Source organism: Varroa jacobsoni, unplaced genomic scaffold (genome assembly GCF_002532875.2).
Source record: "Varroa jacobsoni isolate VJ856 unplaced genomic scaffold, vjacob_1.0 contig02538, whole genome shotgun sequence".
In the NCBI taxonomy this organism is placed as follows: Eukaryota; Metazoa; Arthropoda; class Arachnida; order Mesostigmata; family Varroidae; genus Varroa; species Varroa jacobsoni.
Window position 1 is genome coordinate 1 of NW_019214834.1, and position 12,068 is coordinate 12,068.

At 41.0% G+C, this 12,068-nt stretch overlaps 2 protein-coding genes across 6 annotated transcripts in view; one reads left to right on the forward strand and one right to left on the reverse strand.

Annotated features, from left to right (window-relative positions):
• The first annotated feature begins 1,311 nt into the window (after window positions 1-1,311).
• Window positions 1,312-2,231, forward strand: LOC111272532 (uncharacterized). The gene is made up of 2 exons (XM_022854038.2): window positions 1,312-1,729; window positions 1,978-2,231. Exons 1-2 carry the CDS (start codon window positions 1,398-1,400, stop codon window positions 2,108-2,110), a joined length of 465 nt encoding a protein of 154 aa, XP_022709773.1. The 5' UTR covers window positions 1,312-1,397; the 3' UTR covers window positions 2,111-2,231.
• Window positions 2,232-6,332: 4,101 nt separating this feature from the next.
• The window catches only part of LOC111272530 (uncharacterized), a 28,418-nt gene continuing 22,682 nt past the window's right edge, over window positions 6,333-12,068 (reverse strand). For all 5 annotated transcript variants that reach the window (XM_022854034.1, XM_022854031.1, XM_022854027.2 and 2 more), the window contains exons 6-9: window positions 11,171-11,891; window positions 10,383-10,871; window positions 9,697-10,089; window positions 6,333-9,260 (exon numbers count right to left, since the gene is read on the reverse strand). In XM_022854034.1, the coding sequence (XP_022709769.1) occupies window positions 9,940-10,089; window positions 10,383-10,871; window positions 11,171-11,891 (1,360 nt within the window). In that variant the 3' untranslated portion in view covers window positions 6,333-9,260; window positions 9,697-9,939. The remainder of the gene's footprint in view (window positions 9,261-9,696; window positions 10,090-10,382; window positions 10,872-11,170; window positions 11,892-12,068) is intronic.

Sequence of the window (12,068 nt, forward strand, 5' to 3'; positions counted from 1 at the left end):
ATAATTCTACTAATAACTCAGTGCACTGTTGCTGACTGTTTGATTAGCTTTTATCAACTGTTTTTCATTACCCAGGTATTATGATGTTATTGTGTTTGTAAAAAAGGCTCCGTGGACTAGAAATTTGCCGAGCCTCGTGATCGACTTACTTAAAAACACCTGAATCTATAAATACTCTAAGAAACAAAACATTTCATAAATGTTTTGTTTCTTGCAACTGCACACGTCCCTCCAAAGAGTTAAGTCTTAAGGATCTGCTCTGAAACTCACTTCCTGACATCTTCATAATGCTGTCTTTCTTTCCTCTCTAAATCATCAACGAAAATCAAATACTCTCTGGTATGTGTGGCGCAAAGGGGCGAATTCCCCAAACGTACAGGCCCTTCCTCAACAAACAAATGCTTTTCGCTTGTCTCAGCTTTTGCCGAGTTCGAAGTTCTTTCAGTTGTTGCCTGCTTTTCTGACTTTTCCTGCAGTTCCTGTTTTTCAGGCTCAGCAGGTGGGGCCTCTCCGGTCACTTGCGGTGAAGATGGTACCTCATCTTTTTTTTCTGCTTGATGACTCTTAGATTCCGCATCCGTTATCGGAATTTGACGTATTTTAATTTTTTTACTTCTTCCCCGTCCTCTTTTGGGAAGCTTGCGACGTTTATTTTGTTTTTTCGCATCTTTAACAGGTGTCGCTCCCATAACGCTACGTTGTTGTTAGCGAATAGACCGATTTGATACCGTTTACTGCATTAGCCCAAATTTTTTGCAAGATGACCACAGAGTTCATCCTTGTAAATGACAATTGAGTATACGCCACATCACTTGGGTAAAATCGCCCTCGCGAGCTTTGGCTACATGGGGAGACTTAATTCTATCTTAGTTTTCCTCCATAGACACCTGTTCCTGAAGAAATCGTGTTAATTCAACAACCGTTGAAATAAGTCGAACCAAGTCAAGGAATAAGGTTTATAGATCAACGTAAGGTAATGCTTGCCAGTTGATCAATAACCTTGCTTAGCAAGCCCTTAGAAACTTGAGCGTAAAAATGGGGAAGCTACGGAGCTAAACGCTAAATCACATCGATATTCTGCTAACTCGCCAAAAAGTACTGAGTACGTATAGATCAATGGCAAGAAGAGCCTTTCATTCCTATAAGCCATTTGCAAAAGCGAGTTTTTTTGCGTCTCGGAAATGCCAACGATGCCGCCGTTCGTGCTCTACGGAAAATGATACCAAGAGTGAAATTTATAGCAAAAAACACCACCTGTAATAACACAATATTGCTCTATAAAACAGTTTTTATCATATGGCTGCATTTTGTTTTAGTCAGAAACTATTGACTTACTGATAATAACGACATCGCTAGCTACGGTAATCGTATCCAGCTGGTGCCCGAAGCACAAAAAGATGAGTTTTCTACCGCTCGCTTCCGGGAAACGCGTTCCCAGCCCTTGTGCTTCTGCGGGATCTCAGTCTCCGCCAAACGTACCGCCACCGTCTCCTGATATGGCGCGACCGACCCCACAATTTCTTCGTGGAGGTGATGGATCGCCTGGAAATGCCGGATTACAGAGGACGGTGGAGGTTGTCCACGACGAGGCTTGGGAGGGACCTCCAACAGCGCAGAGTGCTGCGGGCGCAGGTGACGCGAAACCGGTTCTTCGTGGCAACGAATTGAAGGGGGTACTGCGAATCCAGGATGATGAACATCATTGTGACTGGGCTGAGCGACGTATCAGGTTGGCGACTGCTACTGTCACGTAGCACAGGGGACAATTGGGCATACCTTCAATTTTTTCCTTTCTGTTCTCTTTACTTATGTTATCTCTGTTGTTCAGCCACCAACCGGTGGCACGCAACGGTTGCACTGGAAGTGATTTCGTAGTTTTGCTTGTAACAGAACTACCGGGAGTCGTGCGGCCTTGCTACGTCTCTAGCCCTAGGCTTATAAACTTCTGTGTAAAATCATATTTCTTTTGATTTTTAGATCGCTGTCAATGTCAATCTTAGGTTTGCTGTTCGTCCTCATCGCACAAGGTACAATTTTGGCTATCGTTGTCGACAAGGTGTACAATCCAACGATGGCAACAACCGCGATTCAATTCAAATCCGACAATTAAGTTCCGAAAAACTTCTTATTTCTGCAAACAGACAGGGTTCTATTAACGCCATAGAAAGCTGTACATAAATGTTCCTTCGGTTCGGTTATAACGGTTGAATAAAGTTGGGCGATAACCGAAACTCTTTGATCCTTTCTAACATAATTGTTAATAATACTAGCAAGTATACAGGAATATGAAGTCAGTGAAATTGCTAGTGTGATTACTAAGTAGTAGAGCACCGTTACGATGAAGGTATAACGTATGTAACGTTTCGATTTTAACATAAATGTTGAATCGATAAGGACAACTAAAATACCGCAAAAGTGTATGATCGTTCAGCAGTTTTCGACATTGGTGAAGTACGTTTAGCTTGTCCAGCGAACACGCAAACGCCATATGCATATACGTTGGCACGACTCTGATTGATATATTGCACACGCCTGAGGCCTCCAGTGTGAGGTAAACAAATGCAACTTCACTACAACCATCTATAGTATCTGTGTTATGCAAATCAATGGAATTGAAATTGCGCACAAAGTCAATTGTGCGTGGAAAACAATAGGACAGACAACCTGTTATTGGCAGCCTATGTTTTTATGCTATTCTTCGTATGTTCAAACGGGCAACCGTTAATGCACGAGCAGATCGGAAACATTAGCAACTGTTCTGAAACAAGATCAGACCTTAAATGTGTATAAGACACTGCGGTGAGCCATTTTAGGCTCTTAATGTATGAGTAAATGGCGCACAGGACGTGTTTACGCGTCGCGTTTTTTACGGTAGCGTAACTGTTTCGATTCGAAAAGGTTATTTTCATTGAACGTACGTATGCTGACAAGCACGGTTCGTAAAATGACAATGGACGCTAATGAACAGTTGGGCGACACCGATTATGGGCGCTTGTTCTGCTTTGAATCAGCTCTAACCATGTAGGCTGAAACTTAGACTTAGACGGCCGTCATTGGTGTCACGAACTGGTGCAAACTACTGCACGTATCGTGATACATTGACGTTGGAAGTTGAATTGGAAGGTGGATTTATTGCCACGGACGAACGCATTTAACCGTGACTGTTCCTTAGTATGAAAGTCGTGTCCGGACAGTCGTGATAATGGCTGGAAGGAACCTGTTTAAGACCCGAATTCTAGTATCGTTTGTTTATGGAGATATAAACTACAGAGTGAAGATTGTTCCGTTGACAGACATTGTACGATGAAATTGTGGTTCCTTTTTAAAGTTTTTATAAAGAGAAATGACAAAGTACTACTATCCGGCAAAAATTTAGTAAAAACTTCTTGATTTAAGGTTTAGAGAAATGACTTTTGGATGTACCGGAAATAAAGCGTGCAGCTTCTGTTTTATCCATACGTGTTCCAGCGCTCTCGTAGACATTCGTGTTCCTGTTTACAAATTTTCTATTTATCATAGTAGAATATGCTTGCAGTTGTACTTTTTAGAACGTTCTAATTCCTGTAATCACACGCGCTTACAATGGGAAAAGGGGCGGAATGAGGCAAACGTTGGAAGTGGGAAGTGAGTTGAACGTGGAACCTTCGACGGAAGGCATCCGCACTTGTCGAGGGTTTTTGGCCAACAACGTAATATTAGCATTAGATAGACTTCTGTTTTATAGCCAACCTGGTTGCTTGACACGCTACTAAACGTTTTTTAATCGTATCTATCTGTAAAATCAGATTGCTTAAAGGGTGTTCTTTTGTAATTTCAAACGTCCTTATTTGCAAATTTATCATCAACGGAATAAATGTTTAAATGTTCTACCGCATTTATTTGATAAAAATTGCTACTTAAATAAAACTCGCTCGCTTAGATATTAAGCTTATATGAGACTTGTGTTCAAAGAGGTCGAATCAATAGCAGTCGATGGTAACGTCCTCGCATCGTTGGTTTTTACAGCATGGTACAATTTCGGAGAAATCGTTCGTTCTTCTTCGTCATACTTTACGACACCACGCCCATTTTTCTAATCATTCTCGTGCAGTCATCACCGAAGACGTATTGGAAAATCAGCTAAACATCTTAATTTAGAAAAGTTTTAGAGCAAATACTGTACATCCATAAGAAATAACCTTGATTGAAGAAGCACCTACTATTCTGGATTCATCCCAAATGTGCTGCAAGGCGACAGAGCAGATTCGTCACGACATCTTTTTCCATCATGGAAGTGATTTCGCTTTTAACTTGCTCTCTGAAGTTTGCCTTAAGAAGCCATTCTAAACAGTCTGTCAACTGAGAGGTTTTCATCTGCCTACCAAACGAAACCCGAAGTCGATGCGGGCAGATGATGCATATACAGATTTTTTTTTACTTTGCTTGATCAATTAGCATCTACACAGTAAGTAATGTTTCCAATAGGCATACGTGGATCTTCCAAACAGTTCTGAATGTGACTAAAAATTCTGGATTTCTGTTAGCAAAGATAGTGTGAAGTCGACCAAGCTCTCATGAGGGTCAATCCGATGTGAGCTGTACAGTGTACGGCAGAGCCTGTACGCTTAAGTGGATTACAAACGAAGAACTAATGTGCTATAGATGTATCGGGAAAACCGTACTGCATTTTCATATAACTTACGTTTTGAAACGGAAGTTGATTTATGATATGACGTCTGCTGCGGATCTACTGATCCTAGAATTTGCAAACAGTGTATCTTGCTTTGGTATTACGTATACGACGCCTGCCTTCACTCAACCATCGCATGGTCTTCTTGAAGAGTTCAGTTATGTTACACATAAGTTATTGTCATGTATTCTGAGTTAAGTTAAACTCATGGTAAGTAGGACTCTTTTCCAGAGTATCATAATTTTCGAATTCAGAATTCTTAGCCACGGAGCGAATGATGCCTTCGACAAGGATTTGACAGGGAAGCCAGGTCTCACGCTTGCTATCGAAGTCTTTCTCCCCTTATCCATGAATATACCCTAGTATTACATAGTCCGCTTAAAAAAGGGGCGCACCTTTTATTTTAACGGCCACCATTTGCGCACTGCGTCTCGGCAAAGAACGTCTATCTCATTAACTATATATATATATATACACATATATATATATATTACTTAGTACAACCTTATTAATGGACAATTATGATAGAAATTCTTCTGTGAATATTGATGTAGTATGGCAGAAGCAAAGATTCCGTTAAAAATCAATGATGTTAAATTGAAAAGCGTAGATTAATTCACCCTAGAGCTTATATGTATATATATGCGTATGATCGCCTATGGTGGCATTTGCACTAGCTATTTATAATAGCCATAGTCAGACACTTCAACAGCGAATCCATGGTTTGTTAACAGCTTCTCTAGAGACAACACTACGGGAAGTCATAACGTGCTCGTACGCGGCCTTATAACCGCGCAACTTTTCATACGTCCTTGTTTTTCGTAACAGTTTGTCCGTCTCCATTCATCAGTCGATTAAGCGAATATCCCTTGCGGAAGAAGAACTATTGGCTTTTGTGTTTAGCATTGTCTAAACGACGCCAAGGCGAGAAAGTCGAGAGGTAGTCCAGATTGAGGGTAGCCCAAGGAACACCTTTTATATGTAAAAAAAAAATACATACTGGCATATACAGGTTATAGAGATACTACTTACATTTGGAGAAACGTCAAATTACATTCATCGGCGTTTTATATATCAAGTACCGGCCTTCCTGTGCAATGGTCAGCACACTTTTCATGATTTATACCAAGCTTAAGCGTTGATATTTATAACGCATGGTCTTTTCGAAATCACTATGCTTAAATTTGAGGTGAACGACGGTAAACTATATAATAAATTAGGGTTACATTTTGATGTTTGCCTTTTAACCGATCTTCACTAATCCTTAGAAGAGATAATTATTGAAGATGCATAAATATTATGAAATGAAGCAATAATTAAAATTCTGAAGATGGAGTAGTCAAAAATAAATACGCGCGACAAAGTTTTTAAAGGAGTCAGTTGACGGGATACCTTGTTAATTTACTGAGTTTATGTTGGCAGCACAGGTCTGCATCGTCGTTTTCAACGCGTAGTACGTCCTCCATGGGAATACTATCTAATGGACTTTAAGCGTTGTATTGCAATATAATTAGTGCTGTTAATTTCACATAGAACGCACACATAAAGTAAGAGGCTCGTCTTAAGGGCATTGTCAAATGTTCAGGATGAAACCTGCTATAATAGGTTACCGTTGCTGAGCCCGTCCCTTGTGATGCAAAATTTTCAGGTAAAACACCCAGTATTTTAAACGATATTTTATTGAAGATCAAAATAAACACAAAAATTTAAACTTGAGCTACCTCTTATTTACCCATAATTTTTTGCGATTTGTCGTGTTATCTGTTCGGACACACCTGCATAGTCGATTTGTATACGCGTCCCGAGTATTCTATTTAAGAAAACCCACACTTATCTCTGGTTATATGCATACATATGTATATGGGCTTTATTTATGCGTATTGCATAGAGATATCACTGATTCTCTTTTTGTTTCTAGTTTAGTTGATTTTTTAGCGCTGTTCTTCAACGCCTGTATCCCATACCTAAATCTGTATATTTACATATAAATACAACACAACGTGTTTATATGTTTATACGCTGAAGCGTACATAAATACATTTACACTTAATTGAACGGCAACTTCAACTTGGAGTTTCGATAGCGGAATCAATGTTAGTTATGTCGGTTTGTTATTTTGCCTCATTATAGAGCGTTTTATAAAATATCTTTCTTTTATTGTTTTTTTTCCCACAAACGCGAAAAAATTGTCCACAAAGCTTTTACCCCTTCAAAAATGTACATTTATTCAATAAAAAAATCACAGACTTAAACAATCACATTTTCGTCATGAAAAAATGCTGTCGTTATTAATACATTTGTATTCGTGTTACTAACTAAACAGGTTAGACATGCTAGGTAAAGGTAACATTGCGCGTATCTTCAAAAAGCACAGTTTATCATACTATTATATAAATGATATTCTCTATAGATCGTCTTAATATACCTCGCAACTATTTATAGATATTTCTATGTATGCAGAGTCATCCTCTTTTTTTTTTCTTTCTCATTTTTCGAATATTTTGCAAGGTAAATGTTTAGACAACAAATTGACACCTCATTTATATAAAATAGTTGTTAATAAACACAATGTTCAGTCTAAGCTGCACCACTGTTGATTCCGTATTTGCCAATCTGGATAGCCTGTATTAAATTAAAAATGCGATGCGTGAAAATATTGCGGCTCTAATATCGGCATGAACACGTACGAAGTTAGAAGTTCTTCTAACACTAAGCATATGACAAATTAAGTTGAGCAGCTCCTTCTAGCTATGCATTACGCAGTTTGTAACTTTTTGTACAGGGCTCTAGGTAAGTGATGTCCTAAGATCAGGCTGAATACTGTTTACATTCCGATGTTATGAATAAATTAGTATGGACGCAGACAACGCGTATCACACAGGACAGATACAGGCTGTGAATCATTTCTGAGATATTCGTGTGACCATTGTTTCATTCGTTATAGCGCGAAGTTCGCTCTGTACCTCTGTACAGAGTCAAACGTTAGCTGCATAGTCTGCTTTTGGTTGCCCCGGGCTTACTGTACGTAGGAACGGGTGAATCAAACTAAATTTGCCGACACGCTTATACGTATTTACGTTGCCGATGTCACAGAAATACTAGGTGTATCGATAAGTAATGATAATAACTAAATGATGATATTCAAGCTGAATAAGAACATTTATTATTCAGTTTGCACCAACTATTTGTTTTCTTTGCACGTACATACATGTCAAGTATGAGTCATTTTTTTTAACCCTTATTAAACCCTTAAGGGTCTAACCCTTAGACCCCCGCAGACACAGGGGTGTAATGTCACGTCAACTCGGCTATTTCCTTTATATTGCATGACAATTTTACAAGGGGGCAACAATCATACTTAGCCAGAAGAGAACGCTACTCACCCTTCTATTGGCCATTTCTTTTGACCACAATAGTTATTATTATTCAAAATATCCTAGATAATCGAATAAAAATGTAGACACCTGTTTGTACGTATTTTTTTGTATTATCCTTGAGAATGGTACGTCAGTATCTGACTATTGTGTATCGCCCTGGTTGTGTGTAGGCATGTATTTTTGAAAGCTTTAACACTTGGCATCAGGTCGGAGCCCTTCCATCCTCTTGTGCCCTGTTTTTTGATGCAATGTATTATAATACGACCTATTGATCGGCAATTCTACGGTAAAGCAGGCTTCCCGGCACCTGCCTGGCAGCCCATTTTACCACGATGACGTAGTAGCCTGCGAGTCGCACCTTGAAGTGAACCCGCAACAGGCCTCGATCGATTAAGATCACGCGGGTCTTAAGCGCCGCCTCTCTACGCGGGCCCTGAATGGTAACAGAAAGGAAACCCTCCCCAGCGTGGAGGGTCCGCACCTAGAAAACAGGGCCCGCCGAGTGTGACCACAATATAGTGCATTACCAGTGGCAATACACCGATGCGGTGACACCCGCATTTCATCATCGTTAAATCGTGACCGAGTTTGAGACTTTCCCGTACGGGAAATTAACCCACTCGATGCTGAACTAGTTGGGATAGCGTCTGCGCCTAAAAATGTCTTCGCCGTAGACATCCCATAGAAAGGCATAGACGCTTTTGATATGAGGGTCTCCAAAGGAAATTTCAATTGGAGCAAGTTTTACATACAAGCTCGTGTACGCAGTGACGCTGTTGAACCCGTCACAATGTCGCTGTCAACTGATGACAAATCGAGGAGCTCGTCATTGGTAAATACTGTGTCGAATTGCACCACCGTCCGTGACCGGCAACTGGGCACTTGGTTTTCGCGTAAATCAGGCCCATCTAAGACGGTATAGCCATATTCATTACTTTTGCTCGTATAATAATTTTCATTATTATTATTATTATTATTATTATTATTATCCTATTGTTATTAGGCGACAAAGGTGTGAAAAAGCGCAAGGGCGGCAGGGCAGGTAATGGTAAAGGTATCTTGAAGAAGTTTCTGGTCTTCGAGATCTTCGACGATAAAGGACGCGTCTTCGAGCTCAGAAGGCGTGCCGCTGCCCGACGTGATGCTGCTTTGGCTGTGAAGCACAAATGTTGGATGATGACTAGAGGGTGGCACATTCGTGGACTGAGGGGATCCTGAAGATGGTAACAAATATAAGGCATTAATTAGGGGCATGGGTCGAATAAGGAAATCCACACATGCTAGAGTACGCGAAACACGCTGTGCTCATAATAAAACTATCCCGTACAAGACAAAACAGGCGCCACGAACGCATGGAACGGCTATTGGGAAAACTGATTTTACAGCTGATAGAACATTCACCGTATTCAGTCGAAGCTGTTGCTAGAAAACGATAGAACCATCCCATAATAATGTGATTAACTATATGGCATATTTACACATGTGGAAAAATAAATAGGATATATTTACGAAATGGAAACGTTGCAGCAGGTATTCGATTGTACGAAAACCATAACAAACAATCATCAAATATAACAAGTTATGCAGCTCAGCAGATCGATTATAATTAGACAAAACGAAAATGGGGGGCAAAGCAAAAACCGCGCTTACCTCAGCAATAAAACACGACTTTTACAAGCAGGTGAGATGTTATAGGCTGAGCGATGAGTTTACAAATGGTTTAGTGGAATCGACAAATGCAAAGGGTAATGGATACTGAGTGAGGTAGGCACTTTGGTATTTAGTTTTTTTGGAATATTTGACGATGTAACTATTCCGCATATCGTACAGCTGCCGTAATTTGCCTCACAACATTGCTGAAGTGATCGTTTTAGCGACTTTATTCCACGTCGATCAGTAGCCGTGCAGATGGTGGTAACTTTTAGTCGGTGGCATACCAAACATGGATGGGCTACTTCGAACAGGCGAGGCCAAATCGCTGCAATTCGAGGACGAACCTGAGGTCGAATTATCTGGCGAAGCCGCCGGTGAGAAGTGTGTGAACTGGAACACAATTGATTGAGGCAAAAGATCAGAGCCGAGCGTGAAGGCCAAATAAAATGTTTCCATTGTATATCGCTTAGAAATAGGCGTACCTTGGCTAGTATGTGTCCTTCAATTGACATAGAAATTACGTTTGATCGCATGCTAATTCTGTAATAAATATACGAACGTGTAAGAACCGATTTTATAGTACATATCCAACAAGGATTATCAGTTATCTTCTCACTTTATTATGTTTGTGTCAAACACTTTGACATAGTGAATTAAAACGCATGATAAAGGAGAATGCATACTTTGTTTAGCATGGAGCTGACAGCCATTTGTCGAACCTCTCCATCGATTTCGTTCATCCGGTCTTCGATTTCATCGCTCTCAGAACCAACGTGTACTTCACGCGAATCTGTGAGTTCACTTCGCGAGTCCTGATCCACTTCGCGTTGCTCGTCAAATGGGCCGTCCTGTCGTTGCTTTTGGTCGATTGATTTAGACTTCGATTCATCAGATGTCCTAACGAGGACTGTCTCGGGAGTGGAGTGCCACTCGCTTTTCAATCGCATATTTCTCCAATCCGCTTGACAGAGCACACGTCTCTCAGCCTCGCGACATCGTTCATTCAACGACTCGGTGCTCTCTTGGGCCAGACAACTGCCCGTTTTGTTACTAGTTGAGTTCGATAAGGGCACAGCCGTCGTCATGACTGCCTGCATTGTCGCCACGGAATCCATCTTTTCGACAGTGGAATCTCCCATTCCTAACTTCGAACTGTCACGATCGGCACCTTTCTGTAAATTTCAAATCCATATATATACACGTAAGCCGATGACCACATGGTCGCATATGATATTAACCACTTTGAAAGTCAAACGTTTTGTACATCCTAGTCATATTTCTCTTATTCCTATTTAGTCCAATTACTTTACGCGGACGTATGACAGACGTCAAATCGACCTTAACCACCATATCAGCATCGCATTAAAAAGCGTATATATAGATTAAGTGTGACCATCAAAATGTCCATCGCTGGTAAGTGCAAAAACCATCCATCAGTAAATTAATAGAATCACCTGTCTATTGTTCATACCTTGTCTGAAACGTATCGGCTCTCACTAACAATATCCAGCGTAATATTTTTTTTTCGAATAAGGAACCCGTGGTCATGTACAACATCCATCTTCGCATTGTTATTCACGTAGCCTTTCTTTTGCCGGACAGCACCGACTGCGTCAATTCCTTCGATTCGTTTTAACCATCGCTCGCTATTTGCCTCATCTTCGCTGAAGATGCTAGCCGACGTTTTCTGCGTCTGTGCCAACGATCCAAGCGATGGAATCACTGCCTTCGTATGACTCAAGCTGATGCTGTTGCCGTTACTACCAGATCTTCCGTCAAATCTGTTTATGATCCGATTTCTGCGGGCCTTAACGTCAGCACTATTCTCGTCGCTGATAAGACGCTGATTCACCTGGATTCTGTCGAGTGCTGCCTCGTGGGCCGCGACATCTCCTGACCGCGGTGGCATTATGAAAATGGGCGACGTGTGGGCGACTGCTGGTAAGCTGTCGTCGGCCGAAGAGTGTTCTGACCACTCGGAGATGCTGCGATCGAGTCCGGTACGTACTTTGTTAGTGTGCGGATTACGTAGCTCCCCGACGGGCCGAAGAACGAATGGCAAAGGAGCCATGGGCCGACGCTGCTGCAGTCTTTCACGGTTTTTCGGGTTCAGATTTGAAATGTCCTTAAGGGCACGGACGAGTTCCTGCTCGTTGTCCCCATGGATTACAATGTTAGAACCAAGTATTGTCCTACAATGAAGAAGCGCAGAAGACCAACGAGAGAAAGGGGCGTTTGATTAATAACTCATCCTAAATTCACCGAGAATTAGCGATACATTAATATGTATCGCTTATGCACTTTTATCGAAGCGAAACATTTGGCAATGTTTGTACTGACGCCAACAACATGATAAGCTGTTGAACATT

Coding starts and splice junctions, on each gene's coding strand:
- LOC111272532 (XM_022854038.2), top strand. CDS start 1,398: ATGAGTTTTCTACCGCTCGCTTCCGGGAAACGCGTTCCCAGCCCTTGT. Junction 1,730..1,977: donor TGGGCTGAGCGACGTATCAG/GTTGGCGACTGC, acceptor TTTGATTTTTAG/ATCGCTGTCAATGTCAATCT.